This window comes from Myodes glareolus, chromosome 22 (assembly GCF_982192425.1).
Source record: "Myodes glareolus chromosome 22, mMyoGla1.1, whole genome shotgun sequence".
Lineage (NCBI taxonomy): Eukaryota > Metazoa > Chordata > Mammalia > Rodentia > Cricetidae > Myodes > Myodes glareolus.
This window is the reverse complement of record NC_142047.1, coordinates 22,105,891-22,126,026: the sequence shown is the minus strand read 5'-3', so window position 1 is coordinate 22,126,026 and position 20,136 is coordinate 22,105,891. Positions and strand designations below refer to the sequence as shown.

Sequence of the window (20,136 nt, the reverse complement as noted above, 5' to 3'; positions counted from 1 at the left end):
AATTTTTCAGGCTTTCTCTCTCTTTCCAATCCCACCACCTCTCGCTAGAATTCAGGACACAGTCTGTATTCCCACCTTCCAATCAGGCCAAAGGCCAGCAGCGAGGCGGGAAATGACTGGCTGACCCTGGACAGCTCTGCCATCTCATCTCAAGTCCCTAGAAGACAGGGAGGCCTCTGCAGTTTCTCAGCCTCAGTGCAGTGTGCAAACAGATTGGGCAGGAACTCAGGAGGGGAGGAGGTGAACCCCGCTTCTGACTCCCTCTGACTTCCTTCTATTGCTCACTGGGCCAACACAGCTGTCACTGAGTGTGTGGTCTGGGGTGTCCCCTTCCCCTGGTTTGGACTAGGCTCCCACCCTCCCAAGAACCAAGCAGTTGGTATCTTTCCAAGCTTTTGCCACTTGCACGTTTGACTCATCCCAAGCCCCTCGGAGGTGGAAAAGCTTGTGCGCTGCTCTGGAAAGAAATAAGCAATGCTCTTGGAGTCCTCGTCAGTCAGTTTACAAAGACAATTAAAGCCACAGTCACTGGAATGTCCCGAGTGAGGCCAAGTCCAGAAATGCCCTCTGCCGAGGACCACCTGGGGCCTCTGTGTATTCCAACTTCTGCACTCTGGGGGGACGTAGGCAAATGTCCCCAACTTCAGCTGACCCTAAAGAGCCTCTCACATCCCTCTTCACGTTTCCACATGGAGGGTGTTTTCCTGGGGAAACATTCCTCCTCACCTCAGAAAGTGCATTTGACCAAAGGAACTGAGCATGCTCAGCCGTTCCTTCTCCTGCTGTCTCCTTCCTGGCTGCTTATGGTCTGCTCATGACCGTGAGGAATCAGTTTGGGTTGCCATATTAGAATACTAATGGCCCCACAGCCATCTTTTGCAGCTCTCTGGGTGGGCTGCGAGGCCTGTTCCTGGTACCAAGTGCACACAGAGAACCCCAAGCAGGGTTTGTCTAGGGCTTCCACACCTTGGTAACTTTGCTCACCCCATTTCTTCCAGTGAGAAATGTCTCCTTCCTCTGGTGCAGCACAAATATCACCTTCCCCGTGACTTTGCAGACTTTCTTGGCTGAGAAAAGCATCCGTTGTTCACAAATGTGGCATCATAGACTTTTGACCATGGTGCCTGGTAGGAAAGCTACCACCCGCCTTGTCAAAGTACAGGTACACATGCACGCAGCTACACCTGTCTGTCAAATATAGCTACCTGATAAGCTGGCTTAATAACAGTTTAAAAAACTACAGTTTACATTTTTATCAAGATACAACTGGACTACCTAATATGAAATTATTCTAAGAGAAAATTAATAATAATCAAAGTGTAGTTTGTGAGGACGGGTGTTTACTTGAAGGAGGCTGCGGACAGATACCTTTGGATAGAGACTGAAAATACTGGACACCTCTGCTGACCCCAAGCCCATCAGGAACACAAACTGATGAAAGCCACTAAGGAAATAATCTGTATCTATCTGTGTGCTGCTACTGTTAGCATCTAGGATAGCACATAGGGGGTGCCCATAAAAGCTTAATAAGTCGAGCTTAATAAAGTCCCCTAAACTTACTCACCCATCCTTCAACCTATTACTAAGCATTTACGGGAGACCTACTATGTGCCACGCATCAGGATGATAGTGATCCTAGACTGGTTTTGTCACTGGGACAAAGAGCAAGCATGATACAAGCAGAGACCGGAAAAGCTACTACACGTGGGGTCTCTCCTGCTTGGAGCGTGTCTGGGAAGTCAGTTGTCATAATGTGAGATGTCCAGGAAACACAGAAAATCTACATGGAAATGATCCCAAACCCTCTGACCTGACTGACAGCTCCAACTTCAGCCCCAGCCAGACAGCCACCTAGGATGTCCTAGTCAGGTCTCCAGACATGGCCCAATATTACACAGAGAAAAAGAACCATCTATCTGAGTCAGTCAACTCCTAGAACTGTGAGATTTGAAATATTTACTATTTTAGCTCGCTGTATTTTGGTGTGGCTTGTTCCAATGCACTACCTAAATAAAACACTAGAAAGGACACCTCCTCGCTCCATCGTCTTTAATTACAGCCGAGTTCTAGACCACATGGAGTCCCAGTGGGGTTGTTATCTTCAAGTTACTCCCTAAGCTGAGGATCAATTGGAGCCATTCCCTAAGTACACGCCATCCCTTAGAGCTGACCACAGGAGGCAGCAAGGCAGCAGCAGGCAAGTTCAGAACGCTGTCCTCACTGTCTAGCTAACCTGTGTTCTTCTCCTAAGTATCTAGACACTTGGGGGTGCCCAACCGTATGAGAACCAAAACACACATCTAATTACCTTTCAAAACATTTCTCTCTGAAAAATTCAGCATGGGTTTATCAACTTTATAGTAAAGCAAATTTGTCAATTCCCCGAGTGCAATGAGATGCTTATATGTAGCTTTAGATGAGAATTCGAGGTCTAAGATCTTTAGCCTTGGTCTCAGACTTTAGGTGATGCTCCAAGCTCCCAGTCTTTGTTATTATGGAAACTTTCAAGGGAAAATACGAGGAGGTCTGGTCTACTTACACCCCTTTACCTTGCTATTTGGCAGAGTCAGGTTTAGGTAGCAGATTTGTCCACATAGTGGCAGAGGTGAGGGTACTTTCCTGACCTTGTGGTCCTAGGTTCCCCCTTATTTGTACCAACCACATGGTTGCAGCTCAGAGAACACAAAACCAGACATGTGTGTTTCCAAGGCCAACCTCCCAGCTGAAGAAGCAGAGAGACTTCACCTTTCCCGACGTCTTCACTCCCTTCCAGAGGCTGAAATACAAGACGATGATGACAACCATCAGACAGAGCAGCAGCTGCCACTGGGGCAGGCCGATGTCATGGATCCCACTGCTCTCGTGCAGGTGAAGGACACCGCGCCTGTGAGCAGGAAAGAGGACAGCGTCAGGGAGGATGACCAAGTGCCTAGGAACCGCCACTCCCCCAAACTCTAGAGCTATTGTGTGGGCCGGTTCCGGGCAGCTATGGCCCGCACCCAGGATGGCCTGCTGAAGCGCCACTTACTGGCCCCGGGATTAGGGAAGGCCCCTGTTTTCCAGAGTAGCCTTTCTAAACTAGCAGTTCTCAATAGGAGAGAGAACAGAGTTCACACACATAGCAAACCCTAAGTGGTTAAAAAAAAAAACAAAAACAAAAACAAAAAAACACCATTAGTAGAATTACTGTGCATACACACAAAACAACCAAAAATCTTCCACTGGTGGAATGGACAGAGCGTAGAACACTAGGCAGCATCTGTGGCCATGGAGACAGACCTTTCACACCTTATGGCAATGGCAGACCATCAAACGAGCGTTTTCTGTCTGACCCCAATCATTTGAAGTTCTGTGAAACACGGAAAATTAATCTAGATGGTTAGCGATCACTCCGGTTGGAAGTGAGGGTTGCCTCCTAGGGAAGGACCTATGGGCACTTCTAGGGGCCCTGCTTCCTGGGCTGTGTGCTGGTCATGCAGCTACATTTGGTTTGTGACAGTCACTGAGCTGGCCCTCTGTGATATGCATTTCTTTGTGCTAGGTTATTCTTCAATAAAAGGCATTTTTAAGCAATTGAAAACAAACAAGAGAATAGGCCTTCTGAGGCCATCGAGACCCCCACATACCATGTACAGTGAGGGAGTGAAAAGCAGAACAGTCAGCAAAATGACGACATGCTAATTAGAATCCAAAGTCACTCGGTGATATGGTTAATTAAGACAAGGGGATAAAATGGTAGATCAGGTTCCAGGAACTGGGGTGTCCCACAGGGTGCAGAGGTTCACCAACAATCCCACATCCTAGGAAGTCAAGCAGGGAGGACTGGGAGTACCTTAGTGGGGCCTTTGACCACACCTGTGTCAAGCATTCCTCTTGAAAGGTTGACTACAGATTAGCTCATCTGGGCCCTAAACAAGCTTGGGAATCCCCTGCATACAGTCTCTGCCTTGACGTGGTTATATCTAACATGGACAGTAGCCTTAAGTGTGTAATCACTAAAAAGAGAGGGGTGTGTGTTGTGAGTAGTCAGGGAGCTGACGGAGGCCCCCCGGATGGCCTCCACCTACCTGCCTCTGAGTGCTGCACTCAAAAGCCATAGTTGACTGGAAGCTGCTGTTGTCTGCTCCAATGTCTCTTCCTCTAGAAGGGTTCAAGGCCAGTAACCTTTGTCATACATAGTTAACCCTTGCAGCTCCCATGGCTGGCTCATCGGCCAGAAGAGTGTCTACTTGGGACACCCAGGCTGGCTGCATAGTTGTCCCTCAGTATCCCTGGGGGATTGATTCTACAACCTTTCATGAATACTGAAATCTGTGAATGTTCAAGGTCCTTAGATAAAAATAGCATTGTGTTGGATATTTCTTACACAGGCCCTCTGTACATTCTAGATCATCTTTAGATTATTATAACAATCTAGTCTCAGTGTAAGTGTTGTTCTATATCACCGCAGAGATAATGGCAAGACACAAACTTCTGTCTGTACCTGTTCAGAATAGGCACATCTCTCACGGTGTGATACAGAGGTTCACTGCACAAAGGTCTTCCGGGAAAGAGAGGCAGATAAATCAGTCCTGGATCATTAGGGCTCAGCCCAGGCCTGGCAGCTTAGGTTCAAAACAGACAAACATCCTCAACTCTTGTAGCTAAACCCAACAGTCTAGCTTCTACTTAACAGAAAATGAGAACCCAGAACCATTCCAGGGAGAGCTAGGGAGGAAAAGGTGAGTCCCTAACACGGTTTTGCCTCTCTTTAATTCCTCCTTCAACTTGGAGTAAAGTCCCCAGCTCTACAGATCCTTCGTACCACAAACCTCCCATGTCCCCACATAGGGACTTCACTTCCCTGGGTGCCATTCTGCAAATATCTGTGTTCCGTTTCAGAGAGAAGCTGGTTATAAATAATACTGAAGTGATATGAGCCCGCAGCAGGTCCATGCGCTATCCTTCCTTAGAATAAAACACTAATGACAAAAACCTAAACATCTCTGATTGAAACAGTTAATTGTCTAATATATGTAACTGCTTATCTATGTATCTAATATTTGTGTATACATGTACATCTGCCTTACCTGCCCCTCCTCCTCTACATCCTCTCAATCCTTTCTCATCCTCCTTTCCTCTTTTCCCCCCAGTTTTCTGTCTCTCCTTCCACCTCCACTTAAAGAGAATTATGAAATACAAGTTTTAATTTGAGTAGAATTCGGCACCTGCCAGGAGCACCAGCCGTGCATGCAGCCCCATCTCTGAGCACTCTTCCCCTTTGGGAACAGGATTCTCAACTCACACATTAGCATTAATTGTCTAAGGTCAAGATAAACCTTTCTCTTTGTTGTGGCTATTGGATGTTCTGTTTCACTATGTAGCCCAGGCTGGCCCGGAACCCATGGCAACCTTCCTGCTTTGGTCTCCTGTGAGCCACTAGAACAGACAAAAATAAATCTTTTAAAGGATATTTTCTATCATAAAGAGATTGCTGCTCTCTATTTACTCTTAACCAATTAAGTCAGAACCTCTGGGGAGTTGGTACTTGGGCAATAATGCCTTTGATTGGCAGCCGGAGATTGAACCTACTGAGTCAGAGGCCTATCCAAATGACAAGTTCTGCTAGACCAACTGAGCCTTCCGGAAACTGTCTACTTTCTTGGAAAAATACAATTGGCTTTCTGTACTTGAGGAAGGGAAGGCTCAGGGAAACTCTCCTGGAAGCCTGGGTGCTTGGAGGAAGACACGGGTAACGGTAACGGGGAGTTGAACCACCTTTACTGGACCAGATCAAAAAATCTGATTCGGTGCAAATGAGAGTGTCTACTCCCAGTCTGGAGATCCACCAGCCTGTCCCTAAGGAGTTAACATTCGTGAGTGGCCTGTGACGGTGAGAAGACCCCACAATGCTGTATGCTGCGTTCATCCAGTCAGTAATTCTTTCATTCATACCAGGTGTCTAGTATTTGCAAGAATATGAAAGGAAGTAGACAAATGAGGCACAGAAGTTGCCCGGGCTCTCCTGGATCTTGTTTGACCCGATCCCATGCCTAGCCCCAAGTTCTCTGGAGCTCTGCTTTGATCCAGGCTGTGTGTTGTGTGTTAGGCGCTGGTGACTCTAGCATTCGTGAAGCTCCTGGAATAGGGGCAATGCAAATAGGCTCTGGCAAATCTCTCTTTCTCTCTCTCTCTCTCTCTCTCTCTCTCTCTCTCTCTCTCTCTCTGTCTCTCTCTTATCTCTCTCTCTCTCTCTCTTCTCTCTCTTCTCTCTCTCTTTCTCCTCTCTCTTTCCTCTCTCTCTCTCCTCTCTCTCTCTCCTCTCTCTCTCTCTCCTCTCTCTCTCTCTCTCCTCTCTCTCCTCTCCTCTCTCTCTCTCTCTTTCTCTCTCTCTCTCTCTCTCTCTCTCTCTCTCTCTCTCTCTCTCTCTCTCTCTCTCTCTCTCTCTCTCTCTCTCTGAGATTTCTTCCTCTTTTGCAAATGGCTCTCATGAGGATTCAACTGTAGAATGTGAGCCATACCTTGGGCCCAGGAAACGATCCACAAAGAGCAGCCAGAGCTGTCCCAGCATCTGGGGCTAGGCTTTAGGGAGGAGGAGTGGGTATCTGCAAAGAAAGCTGAGGAGCGTTCCCAAGGCTCCACAGAGTGTGAGCAGACCAGGCTCTTCTGACAAGACTGTTAGGAGCCAGTGGAGGGCAGGGTGAGCTGGCAGCAGGTATTCGGGTGCAGAGGTGGAAGACGAGGACACAAGCATTTGTGAAAGAGGAAGGAAGCTGTGTAAGTGACCAAGACCCACAAGGACCGACATTACCCCCAACTAGCCAGTCACTTTTTTTGCTTCATAGTACTCACCATGTCTCATACCCCCCTCCAACAGTCCCTGTATCTGGCCCTTCCTAGTCCTGACTCTGGTTCTCACTAACCTGTCCCATACCAGACCTCTCCACAGTTCCCTCAATCCTGGTCTCTCTGCTTCACACTAGCTCTCTTAAATGCACTCTCTACTCCTGGGAGACGACACACACATACAGTGGTCTAACCTTGTCAAAAGGAACTACTTCCTCTGTCTGGATCTCATATACTATATATGGAGGGAAAGGGCTGGTGCTGGTATCTACTGATAGAGGTCAAGGACACGGTCACACACACAGGACAGTGACTACCCCACCCCCCACTCCCCATCCTACCCTAAATTATGCAGGTCAAGTGGTGAAGTCTAGCTCTAGGAGATAGAGAAGTCTTTCGGTATCAGAGAACTTTCAGAGCCCACCACTGCCGAGTTCATGCCTCCCTCGCCGGCCGCACCTGCCTTTTGCTCCTGGCAATTGCATCTTGAGATGCTCCCCTGATCCTAGGGGAGGGTCTTGGGACCTTCTGTTCCTGCATCCTAGAATACATTGCCCACCCCAATTTGTCAGCCTGGCCAATGTTTGAGTCCTGCTATCCTCAGACCAGAAGTGGTTCCGTGACTTAGAGTCTTTATTTCCAGAGAAAGAGAGAGAGAGAGATGATGGAAGGTGGAAGGGAACAAGAGGAGATGGGAAGAGAAGAAAGGGGGGGAAGGGGCAGGGAGGATGGAGTAGAAAAAGTGGCTGAATGTGACCAAAAATAAGTAGAATAAGTATAAGAGAAGAAGTAGTATCCCCTCACTTGACACTTAATTCTGCTTCATTTCATAGTGGTATGGGTCAAATGTATCAACTGCCATTTGGCTAACTGACTTAAAAATCACCCATATACATGCACTAGCATGCATGTTCATGCACGCACACAGACACACAGACACACACACACACACACACACACACACACACACACACACACACACACTGTAGGGAATCACCCTTGTTTGTCTGAAACTTGAGGAAATGCCCTAATGCCTAGTCACATGACTGAAGTGTTCCCATGGAACATGCTTCCCCACATGTATCTGAAGAACCAGACTCCAGAGCTGATCATCGAGAAGAGAACTGAAGGCCAAATTCCTAAGCTACGGGGTTGGCACAAGCAGCTTGGGCTTGTATTCCTTTTCCGGCAGCTTAATGGAAGTGAGTCATCACTGGGGGCACCATCCAGGTTTTCCAAGCCTGTGGGCCAAAATGACTCCATTCCTCACTTGACATTTAAGCATGAAGATACAGTGTTAGCAAGGAGGGAGAATTCCCTTCCTCGCCAGCGGTGTCATGGGTAGAAATTTTCTATCCTGACACAGTCACGGAAAGTGTCTTTTACAGATAAAGCTAGAACTTCAGTGGCTTTCCGCAGTGACACTCTGTGGCTTCAGGCCCAGAGCCTGGGAAGAGCAACACTTTTGTTCCCTTGAAGGATATGTTCAGTCTGTCAGCCTAAATGAGAACAAGATGGCAACAGACTTAGCCAGGGTGCCCGGAGGAAAAGAAGGAATTACCCAACCTCCACAGGGCTGGCACTGGGTGTCACATTTGCTGGCTCTCCGGACAGAGTTGAACTGTCTTAGGAGCAGAAGTAGTTCAATAAGAGGAACATGTAGTAGACAAAACCCAGGGCAATACTGTGCTCTGGGAAGCTGTCTACCAGCACTCCTGAGCCAGATCTAAAAGACCAGAGTCCTGGGGCAGAAAGTGGAGGCCCAGCTCTGCCTCAGGCCTAAAGCCGGACTTTACTTTCCTGTCTGACAATGCAACTCATTTTCACCTCAGAGATGGGGAGAATACGGTAGGATTCGGTTATGAAAGAACGCTCAGAACACAGTTCAGGGTAGCTAGGGGGGCTTGTGGGAGCAGGGGACAGATGAGGGGAAAAACAGAAATCTATAGAGCTGAAGGTTTCCGACAGTCTCCCCCACCTTCAGCTCTCTCCAGCAGGCCCCCAAGCCCCTGGGTAACCTTAGACAAGAATGTTCTTCCACTCTACACCCTGCCATGGCTGGGCCTGGAAGAAGTTCAGCTCTGTAACAAAAGGTCTCCTCTGCCTCCTGCTGAGCATCTCTGCAGGAGTAGACAGGCTGGCCACTGGCAGGGAGGAATCAGATACTAACCAGACCAAGATGAGGGGCTTGCATTTACCACTTTAATTTGTAAGAACAATGATTGCCAGGAGCTAAAGAAAGACAATGCTGTTTGCTCAGTGAGAGGAGCATGCTGGGAAGCATGGATCGGCAGGACCGCCCCATCCCCCCATCTTGCACTGTCTCTTTGTCCAAACCACAGTCATAAAATGTGAAGAAACGTCCAGAACTTTCACCCACAAACTCTGCTACAGTTCTGGGGTCTGAGCCCATGCTCCTCCCGAGAAGAATGAAGGAGACCCTAGATTTTCTGTGACATGAGACCCCCACAGGACATTCCTGTCCTGTAGTGACTAATCCACAAGCTTTCAGTGATGATTCTGGAGAGATAACTGATCACAAAAGTCCATGTGCCCTGGTTCTACCCAGGCTGGTAAGATCCTGGCAGCAGTAACTTTTAAAACTCCCCAGGTGATTGCAATGTGTAGCCAGGATTTGACTTTACCGTACTAAGAACTTGATCCTTGGACCACGCAGGGGACAAACTCCCTACCAATGCTACTCCGGAACTGGGGACCTGGAATTGAGGCATTTGCTGATTCGTTCTCGTTTCCTCATTCATAGATCAAGCAACATTTTAGGTCCCAGTGATCATGATGAAAAGATAGTATTAACCAGGTTCCCTCTTAATAGGAAGCTCCCTAATTAAAGCAGAAAGGTAAAGAACTCGAAACAGTTGCCCGAAGTCCTTGAAATTGACCAGATTAACTAGGCCACTCAATGCCAGAGCAAGCAATAAACTCTGAGAGTTCCTCTGAGACTTGCAGAAGAGAGCTGCCAAGAAGACTCTCGGGAGAAAAATCTTCAGACTCTGAGACCAGCTCAGCTGCTTGGAAGAAGCTGATAGCCCTGGAAAAGCTTTAGATCAGAGACGCTGGAAAAGGACACTGTCCAACCTCTTGAGCTGTGCCAGGCTCCCAACTTTTGTGAACTGTCACTCATGCTGGGATGGACTTTGGTGAAACAACTGTCTTTGAGTCATTTTGGCCCCAGTAGGTAACCCCTCACCCATTTTCCTCTAGATAACCCCAATAAAACTCATGGTTCATCAAGCTGGACTTGGTGGTATCTGTACTTTCATCTGTTGAGGTTTGTATATGACCTGGGAGATAAATCTACCTAAGTGACCCCAAAGCCTCAGAATATATCATCTGTGTTTCCATTTAGCAAAGTGCGGAGCTTCGGCAATGGATCATATGAGCCTTGTGGGCAGAGTGCAGTGGGGTTTACCCGTCATGTTCCGCAATGTGGTCTGGACTTTGCACTCAACCACTAACGTGTATAGGGCATCGCTCAAATGAGGCTCACCTGTGTGGAAAGGATCCATTGAGGCTGTCCTCTGCGGACAGAAACACGCAAACACTTGAAATCAGGTGACTGAAAGCAAAGCAGCCATGCCCTTCACCAAGACCTAGGAAAACAGAGCCGAGACCAAGAGGCCAACGGGGTAAGTGGTGATGGCTCAGGAGTCAACCACAGACAAAATAAATATTTGGGATCCCATTCGGACTCAGCATGTAAATTGGGTTAAATACATGTAGGGGAAAGCTGGCATTTACAGGAGAACTCTACTCAGTGATTCTAGAAGGAATGATGAACAGCAAGGGACAATTAAGTGCTATGACAGAAATCCTTACCTGCAAAAATTAATAATAGGCACCAAAAAGTATGAGAAACAATATCCTTGTATGACTTTAAATTACCTCTTTGAAAAGCAAAAATTACCAAAGTAAAAATATCTCTATCCAGGAAGGAGCTGGCAACTTCCACCTTTGCCACACTCAAGGTTGATATCACAGGAAACAAGACAAATTGGCATCATGTTGTCCAGACAAGGCTCACTGAGAAAAGTGCCACTGTGCCTCTTGGGTGCCCTTGATGAAGGTGTAGACTCTCAATCAGAACGTGAGAAGCAACAAATAAATCCATCCTGACAAATACTTCAGAGACGCACTGCCAATACTCTCCAGAAGTGTCAAGGTCATAAAACCCAAGGAAAGCTCAAAGAACTCATCCATATTGGAGGGGACTAAGCAGATGTGACAGCTAAATATTATAACATGATATCAGTGGGGGAGTGTGAAATTCACATGAGGTCTTCAGTAGACTAGATAATAGCGTGAACATTAATTTTCTGATTTTGTTAGTACAAAGTGGCTACCCAAGATGTCAACATTAGAAGCTGGGGAGGAAAGACCCCGTGGACTATTTTTTACAACTTTTCTACTTCTGAAATTACTCCAACTGAAATGTTGTATTTATTTTTAACAATGTTCTGTCCACTCCACCAGCTGGTAACACACACACACACACACACACACACACACACACACACACACACACTGTAAATACACTGTTTCCAAGCTGCATATAACTGGTTTGCTTCCTCCATGTGGGAGCTCCCAGCAAGGGGTATATGGAAGGACAGCTTCAGGACCAGACAGATGTAGATTCCAGTTATAGAGCATCATCTACCAACTAATTTCTTTCTGGGCGTTCCCTTGGCTGTTATCGTTGGTTTCTACAGTCACTTTCTCCGAGCAGCTATCCTTCCCACAAGCTCCCATTCTCCCACATACTTAGTATTAGTTCTTAAGGGCAATTATTGTCTCCAAAGCGCCTTTTACATATTGCTTCCTGTCCACATGCTGGCTCTCTGGCTCCCAGCCTCCTCTTTCCTGTCCTACAGTAGAGGCTCCACCGGGTGCCCTATATACCCCTGTCTCCTGTCTCCTTAACTTGGCATCAAGCCTGCACCTTTCAAATGTCAACTGTCACGCTCCTGGCTGGCCTGTGGTTTTTCCTGAAGGCCTGGCTCAGCGCCCGCCCAGACCTGGGCATACAGGTGAGGCACCCATGACTTACTCATAAAACTCTGCAGCCGGCGTGAACTTGTATTTGGAGTATTTGGTATGGTCTCCCAGCACCGAGGCATTGAGGAGTTTCGGGTCAGTGCAGTTGGGGCTGTTCCAGGCATGGCCACAGTTGGTCCAGGGCAGGTTCAAGGTGAAGGACGCAAAGAGGTAGTAGAGTGACCAGGCAATGATGACGTTGTAGTAAAAGCCAACATAGAGGGCAATGAGGATCACAGCGTAGCCTACTCCTGTGTAGGAACAAAGAGGTCAGGCTTTTGGTCCATCCAGTCCCATAGCTCTTCCCTCACTCCCAGAAGTGGGCTCCAGCCACTGCGCACTCCTGCACCTTCTTTTACTGGATCACAGCCTCACCCATAATCTTTTGCTACTGTAGCTTTCCTGGTCCACTTATCAGGGAAATAGAAGTGCCAGGGCCTTAATGTTACATCAGGTGTTGGATGGAAGCTCCCTTGTCACTCAAACAGGACAACACAGGGCTGTGTCTCACATCTCTCTCCCTACTTGCCGTGGAACTGGTCAGTGACAGACTAGGCTTCCCTTCACCAGCAGATGCTTCTAAGACCATCTCACCTTCCCTGGTAACACCTTATACTTAAATCCTTCCCCAGGACCTGCTTCCAGGTGAAGCTCCAGCCAAGCACTCCCTGACTGGTTCTCAGCACAGTGTGCCCGCCCACAGGGTCTTAGCCTCAATCAACTGTGTCCTGCACCAGTGCACTGACCAAATGATTAGGAAGCTCCAGGAGGGTTATAGTTGTGGCTATTTTATTTTCTTTTTCTGGAGACAGGATTTCTCTCTTTAATAGCCCTAGCTGTTTTGGAATTCACTTTGCAGACCAGGTTGGCCTCCAACTCACAGAGATCCACCTGCCTCTACCTCCAAAGGGCTTGAATTAAAGGTGTGAGCCACCACACCCTCCAATCCTCAGTAATTCTTAGTGGTGAGATTTGATAGAGAGTAATCCCAGCTTCTTTGATGTAGTCAGGGCCTTATGATACAGGCCTGGCCAATCAGACTGTTGTTTCCCGGTAGCTACACTGATTGGTCAGCAGGCAGTCATGTGACTCAAGTCTTCAGGGTCCTTGGTGGTGAGTACATGCGGGCTTCTTGTTGCTGTTTGCTCGTGTTTGTTGTTTTAAACTGTTAAAGTTGGCATAATTTAACCTTGTAGTAGTTAATGGCAATCTTTATTAGCAATTGATAAGATAAAATTAGGAATGATGTTAATGTAGGAGAAAAAAGATTCCAGACAGTACTGTTTGAGCACCAGGATCAAGTTGCACATGACCAGACCCCTAGATTTTTAACATAAGCCAATAAATCAAAGTCTAATGGACTATATATATATATATATATATATATATAGGGAGGTGATATGTGTGTGTGTGTGTGTGTGTGTGTGTGTGTGTGTATCCCTTATACACTCATAGCATCTTTAAAGAACCCAGAGGAAGCTTTCACTGGTTTGATTTGAGTCACATACATATATAGGAAAATTTCATAATGAAGCCCATCACTTTGTATGCTAACCTTATAAATTAGTCAAAATTTGTAAAAACATAAAAAAAGAATACAAAAATAAAGCCATTTTGAGCTGGATTTCAGATGACTAAACAGAAAATATGCTAATCCACATACCTGTAAGACTTTTATGTAAGCCTGTCCTTTCCGTGAACTGAGCCTATACCAGGTGCTGGAGAGACTCTTGCCACTCAGGGAGACACATTTGTCCTCACTGTCACCATCTTTCTACCCAGTGTTTGAGAAATACTGGACTTCCGCCACACCCTTCTCCCAGGTCTAGGGGATGGAGAATGGTGGTTGTCATGGTTACCTTCCCACAGACCTGTTCTAAATTGAAGCACAAGTTCATCTTACAGCCACCATGGCTGTTGTATTAGCTTCCCAAGGCAGCTTTCTGCTGGAGCTTGAAGGCATCTGTGATCAACTTTTCATGCCTGCCACGTGAGCAAGAAATGAGAGCAGAGGTCTGTGTGCTGAGATCCCTGATGTCCTAGTATTTCCCATCTATAAAAATACTCTCGAGTTGTTCACACAACTAGTGGGGCACAGCCTGGAGTCCAAGTTTAAGGCTACACTTGATGGAACCTAGTTTCTTTGTGTAAATTTGCATAGTGGACAATCTTGACCTTGTCCATGCCTGTGAGCCCCATGTGAGACATGAAGTCTCACCTTGGGAGCAGATTCTTCAGAAGACACCAAGTAAGACTTTGGAGAAAATATTTGTCTTCCCTCAGATCACTCCTACCTTTGAAGAAAGGACAGATCTTCCACACCGTGGCTGCCCCTTCCCGGTTGTACTGCCCTAGAGCCAGCTCCATGTAAAACAGCGGCATCCCTGCTATGATGAGGAACAGCGTGTATGGGATCAGGAAGGCACCTGCAAAACACGGACACAGCATTAGACCTGCAGGATAGCTGCCCCTTAAAGGGCTACAGTCAAGCCTCTGCGATAGCTGTGAGGATCTTGTTCATCTGCTTCACCTGGCGCTTTCCTGGGGGTGTCTTGTGGCAACAGAGTTACGAAGAATACCTGAAATGCGTACATCAGCAAGCAAGACGGTCATAGTTTTCATAACTATAAAAATGCAGTCTGCAGTCACATGAATAAAAGCCGAGTGAACCGAAGCTAAAGAACTGTGTTTCCACAGCTTCTCAGAGCCCTCGGTGCACGGTGCCTGCCATGAAGCACTACAAGACACAGCCTCTACCAAACACGTCTAGACGCAGAACCTTTCCCTTCGTGAAACCACACTCTGGACCCTCCCTGGCAAGGCCAGCCTTTCCTTCCACAAGCAAGATGAATGAGACCAGGCAGGGCGAGATGGTGAGACTGATATCATTGGCGGTCTCGCAGGGCTTCCCCAAACCTGATTTTATTGCATTCCCCTTGGGTGCCACAGCAACCCATGAGAAAATGATGTAATCAGGGTTACTGTGACCCCTTGGGGGGGGGCATTGCTAGACAGAGAGAGAAGTCAGCGCTTCCTGATGATAAGTGACCGAAGGATTCTCCTTCAGACTTCCTTCCTGTCCATGGCGCTCATCCTGCTGTAGGCTGCTAACGGAAAAGGCTGGTCCAAAGAGGCCATACGAAGCCCATCCACTGAGGCAGAGGTAGAACCTAAAGGAGGTCCTAGGCCACAGGGGACATTCCTAATAGAATGAGACAAGTCTCAGTGCCAGGGCCAAGTCTCCGTGTGCCCTGACACCCTGGCTGAACTACATGGACTAAGGGCTCTGGTGCCATGACTCAGGGATGTATGTATGGATGTATGCATGCATGTATGTATGTATGACACATCACCAAGATCAAACCAAAACAGTCGCTCCTCTCCCGGCACAGCCAGTGCAAAACCAAACTCCCCCTAGACATCTGACCAAGGTGCTCTCTCTAGCCGTGGCAGTCTCTGACCCATCCACATCAGGAAAGTGAGCCAAGTTGGGGGTGCATAAAGATGCTGACAATACTGACGATTTTAACACAGAGCTCAGCAGCTCGCTCTGGCCAAGCTCCTAGTGTGGTACGGGTGCTTTCCATGCAACCTCATTATAGCCTTACAGACTTTCTACCGAGCTAAGATCATTGCTAACTCCGCTCTTCACTACAAAAGAGCTGGAGCAGAGGCAGGCACGTGGTAGCCACGGTCAAGCTCACCCAGTGACTCAGGGTCTGCCTCCCACGTGGAAAGCCTGGGGCTTTTAAGGATAAAGCATGACGTGCTGGTCCTGTTGTTATAAGACCTGGGTCGTTTGCAGCAAGACCCAGTTCCAGGGTGGAGAGTAGCAACGACTCCTGCATATCCGCATCATGCATGTCATGCAAGCACTAAGTATCCCAGTTCAGATACTACCCAGAACCCTCTGGGAGAAACAAGTGCTATGATTGCTCTCCAGAGGAGGAGACTGGGACTGAGAGTCAAATCAAGTGAGCTGCCCAGGCTTATGCATCTGGTAAGTTATAGATAGAGAATTTGGGTCTGGTTATGCCTGGCTTCTGAGTTCTAGGCTTGTTGCCAACATACCCTGCAGATTCTAGAATGTTCTAGTGCAGATAAGGGGTATGAATCTGAATAAGACGTGGGAAGGGGGATGTTTGTGGATCTGGGACATGCCAAGCTATCCCAGTATTCCAAAGTCTGCTCCAGGCTGGAATTCTTTGAAATGCCACATGTCAAGGTCTCCTTCCTTCCACTGAACTTCTGCCTAATCCCATCTTTCCCAGGAAGGGCCCTTCTGGCATTTGCTCATGTAGCTGACAGGGATGGTGTTGATAAGGATGGTGCTGATGTGGGGGAGGCCATAGGTTAATGAAAATAACATGTGCCTTTTAATGGGGTCCCCGTGTGTGCCAGGCCACACAGGCTGCACATAGTATTCATTTAGAACCACCCCAGAGATAATCAACACTACTCCTCCTTTACAGGCAAGGACATTGAGTCTTAGAAAAATCAAGTTGCTTGTCCACGCTAGTGAACATTTACAACCTAGGTTCAAAGCTTAGTGTGCCTGGGTCTCACCACGCTGTCACTTGTTACGTCCCAGAGGCACGTGGAGCTTGGATCAGAGTAAGAGGTTATGTCCTAAACAGATGAGTAGACCTGGAGACTGAAGTTAGCATCCAAAGTGGAGAGGGGAAGGGAAGAGCCAGGCATCAGTGTTTGGCTGTTAGTTCTAAGATTCGCCATCAGAGAGCCCGCGTTCTTCTCAACCTGGCCAAGGTTAAAGACCCAGCCAACCCATCACAGGTCTATTTAGGCAGTGCTTTAACTCTGAACTTCCAGAGGGTACCTCCAACCCAGCAACTCACTCAGTGCGAGGCCCATCTCCCCCGCTGCTGATGTCCAGTCACAGCAGAGTGAGGAAGTACAGACATCCATGGGCCTGCATGAGCCCCGGCTCTCCACAGTGAGCGACTCTGAAGGAACCAACGGAAGTTTCATGGACTGCAAATGCCAGCAGACTCAAGAATGGTGACACGGGGGACATGGGAGGTAGAAGGTAGGAAATAGGTGTGTATGATGTAATTACATTTTAATTTAAAAGGTTTTAATGGTTATATGAAGAGTATGAATGAAAACTGGGAAACATCCAATGGTCCACTGTCTCTGCCAAAAGACATTAAGTAGCACACTGGCGTGAGCTCTCTTACCAAAAAAAAAAGAAAAAGAAAGATGGCTGAAGAGTTAGAAAGAGGTCAAGGTAGCTGTGGTGGGCCGAGGACATCACTCCATAAGCAGCCCGGTAGCAACATTGTGGAGTTAAAAGCTGCTTATAAATGCACAGGTCTGCAAGGGCCGTCACTGTCTGTTCCTTGTGTCTCTATGTCTCTCGTGTGGCCATGCATTGCCACAAGCCTCACACAGTCCATGAAAATCCAAAATCCTGTCACAGCTCTGAAAGGCCCTTGTTATAAAAGTGCAGGGCTCATACAAAGATACCTGGGAAAACCAGGAGGTAGTAGGATGTACCTCCCTGAGGTCTCGACTTCTAGGACGTCCCCCCAAAACATATGGCTTCACACAAACACACACCCATACATACTCTTGCAATGCTAGGAGTAGACCTTTGTGTGTGCGCGCACACTCACACACACACACACGTGTTCACGTCCGCTTACGAGGAGAAGTATCCGTTGAGAAAGAGACTCTGGCCAAAGGTCTTTGGATAGATTTAGTAAAAATAAAAAAGGATTTGTCTCTCAGGGCCACTTACATGGCCAGATAGCCCACCATTTTAGAGGAGCTCTGTTGGCACAGGAAGGTCTGGAATTTTCCATGTAAATGCAGGGTCATCAGGAAGAAAAGCCAGCAGCCACTAAGATCACTAGACACCCACCTGGGAAGGGGAGGGGGTCTGAGGAAAGGTGACTGGGGATAGGGTAGGAAGGGGCACCTAGAGGAATATGATGGCCCAAGACTGAGGGATTGGGATGAGGGGGAGGGGTGTAGTCACTGGATCCCACAGCCGGAAATCTAGACCAGTCTCCCAAGGACAGACTTCCTTCAGCGTTCTGGCCCAACTCTGGTGTGTTCAAGGGGTGAAAATGTACAGAGCAGCTTCCTGGGCCTGCAGCTCTGCTGTGGGCTGTCACTGCCTGAGGCTCCCAGCAGGCCAGCGATACCTAGGTCAATACCTAATATAGCCAGCCTTGGCCCCCTGTAACATCTCAGGAGCTAATATCTAAGTCCAACAAGCTACCCAAACTCTTACAGGGCTGGGCCACAGTTTTCTTATAGACATAGTTCAAAATAACAACTCTAGCCACACCGTTAATTAAAACACACCTCCTTTCTTCTTTGACAAGAAACCTTTGCAATAGTTCTGTGAAAAACTCCAGTTTGGAATTCTTAGCTCTTAGAGCTCTAGACTGAACTCTGCTGGCCAAGGCCTTGAGCTCTTTTCATCCTCCGCTCAATCGGCCACATAAAAGGCCTCTGGAATATACTGGTGGGTTCTTCTGTCCTGTGTCTGAGTTCTGTTCCCGGGCCCTTACGAGCAACAAGGCCTTGCACGTTATTTAACAGGTCCTTTGGAGTCATTTGCCTAGGAAAACCCAGAGCCAGGTATCTGGGGCACGGATGGGTGGAGGGACAATCCCTCTCTCTCTTTCATTTTGGCTTAAGACGACCTTTTGCCTGAGCCTTGTTACCCAGGGACAGCTTCTAACAGGACTGACACCACTCTGGCAGAATGGGTCTTCCCCTCTCAGAGGTCAGCAGGGGTAGAATTTGGGAAAGTGAGTTTGGGGGCTACGTCTCCTGCTGCAGCCCCTCTCCTTGCACTGTCACGCCCGAACTTGACTTATCCTTGAGGAATCTGGTTCCCATCTCCCCCGTTTTAGTCTTTTCAAGAGAAATAAACCTGAAAGTGTTTGGGATGCTCAGAATGATATCACTACAAGAAATGTGACCCACAAAGAACCGAGTAGGACCTCACCTTCCCCATTTGGAACATACTTGGAACATAGTATAATACATCATCAACTTTTAGAGTATCTACAGTGGACTACAACTCCCTAGAGGCAGGGATTCTCTTCCACACATTTCTGTACTAAAGGTTGGCATTGGCCAATGAGTCTCTGTTGAATAAACAGGTCTCTGTAGTGAGTCACATGGAGGGTGCCACCCATGGAAGCCCTGGGCCTTCTCCACTGGTCCTAGAATTTAATCCTCACATAGGCAGTAGGATTTGAGACTGCAGGGCAAGCTATGGCATTTTTCTCCATTAGGCCCCTCTTGGTTGGGAACAGCCCTTGAGCTCCTTTTGGCTAGCTCACAGTACTGGGCCACTAGAGATAATGAGCCCAGAGCAGTCCCTTATTCCTTCAACCAGGAGACGGGGTGCCAATAGCTATGGTTCTTACTCCATAGCTCGAGTACCATGCTGCTTGGCTCCTTGTACATCTGAGCTCAATAATAAGTGTCAGCCAAACAAGACCCATATGTGGATGTCCCTATGTCCTAGATAGACATGAAAGTATCAAGCTGAGAAACCCCTGATGTCTATATAAGCACTACCCTTATTAGTGGTGTTGCGGATCCCAGGCACTTGGGTGGTGAAGGAAATAGACTGAGAACTCAGAATCATAGCATCTCATGCATCTATAGTGGCACACTACAGACTGCCTGGGCAAAGTTCAGCTTTTGTCTCCTAAAGCTGCTATGCCTATAGACCCAGGCTTAAGGAGCCCTCTTTGACCTTATCTCCTCCATCAATTTCTTGCCCGAACAAAGTCTGCTTGTTTCAGAATCAGGACCTCATCTTACACCTATTTTCAGCACATAACCAGTATCATCAAACACATCAAAATGGTAGCATTTCGACTGGGCCCATATTATGTGACATTATCCCAAGTACTTTATATTGTCTGGTGTTATCTGGCCCTATAGAAAGGGCTAAAAATTAAACCCTCTATTTTCTGCACAAGAAAACTGAGGGTTAGAGACACCATATGGCTTGTCCAAGGCCAGTTCTCTAGCAAATATCAGACTCTGATTCAGAGCTAGGTATGCTCAAACCCAAAAATCCACAGTCGCCACCGGATCCAATGCAGAGCGTCATGCACAGAGGACAACACACAGGCACCACCACCTCTAGGAAGAAGGACTCAGTCACCTACATATTTGTTCCTTCCCAGAGGCCAGCACAGACCCCAATCTTGGGTTCAAAGCGAACCATCCAGAACTTAACAGCCTGTCATTCCAGCAGCT

General features: G+C 47.6%; 1 protein-coding gene across 1 annotated transcript in view; it reads right to left on the bottom strand.

Moving 5' to 3' along the window:
• The window catches only part of Slc6a2 (solute carrier family 6 member 2), a 40,800-nt gene that overhangs the window by 16,670 nt on the left and 3,994 nt on the right, over positions 1-20,136 (bottom strand). Inside the window, exons 2-4 of the mRNA XM_048426763.3 lie at positions 14,172-14,303; positions 11,891-12,128; positions 2,746-2,884 (exon numbers count right to left, since the gene is read on the bottom strand). Of these exons, the coding sequence (XP_048282720.2) occupies positions 2,746-2,884; positions 11,891-12,128; positions 14,172-14,303 (509 nt within the window). The remainder of the gene's footprint in view (positions 1-2,745; positions 2,885-11,890; positions 12,129-14,171; positions 14,304-20,136) is intronic.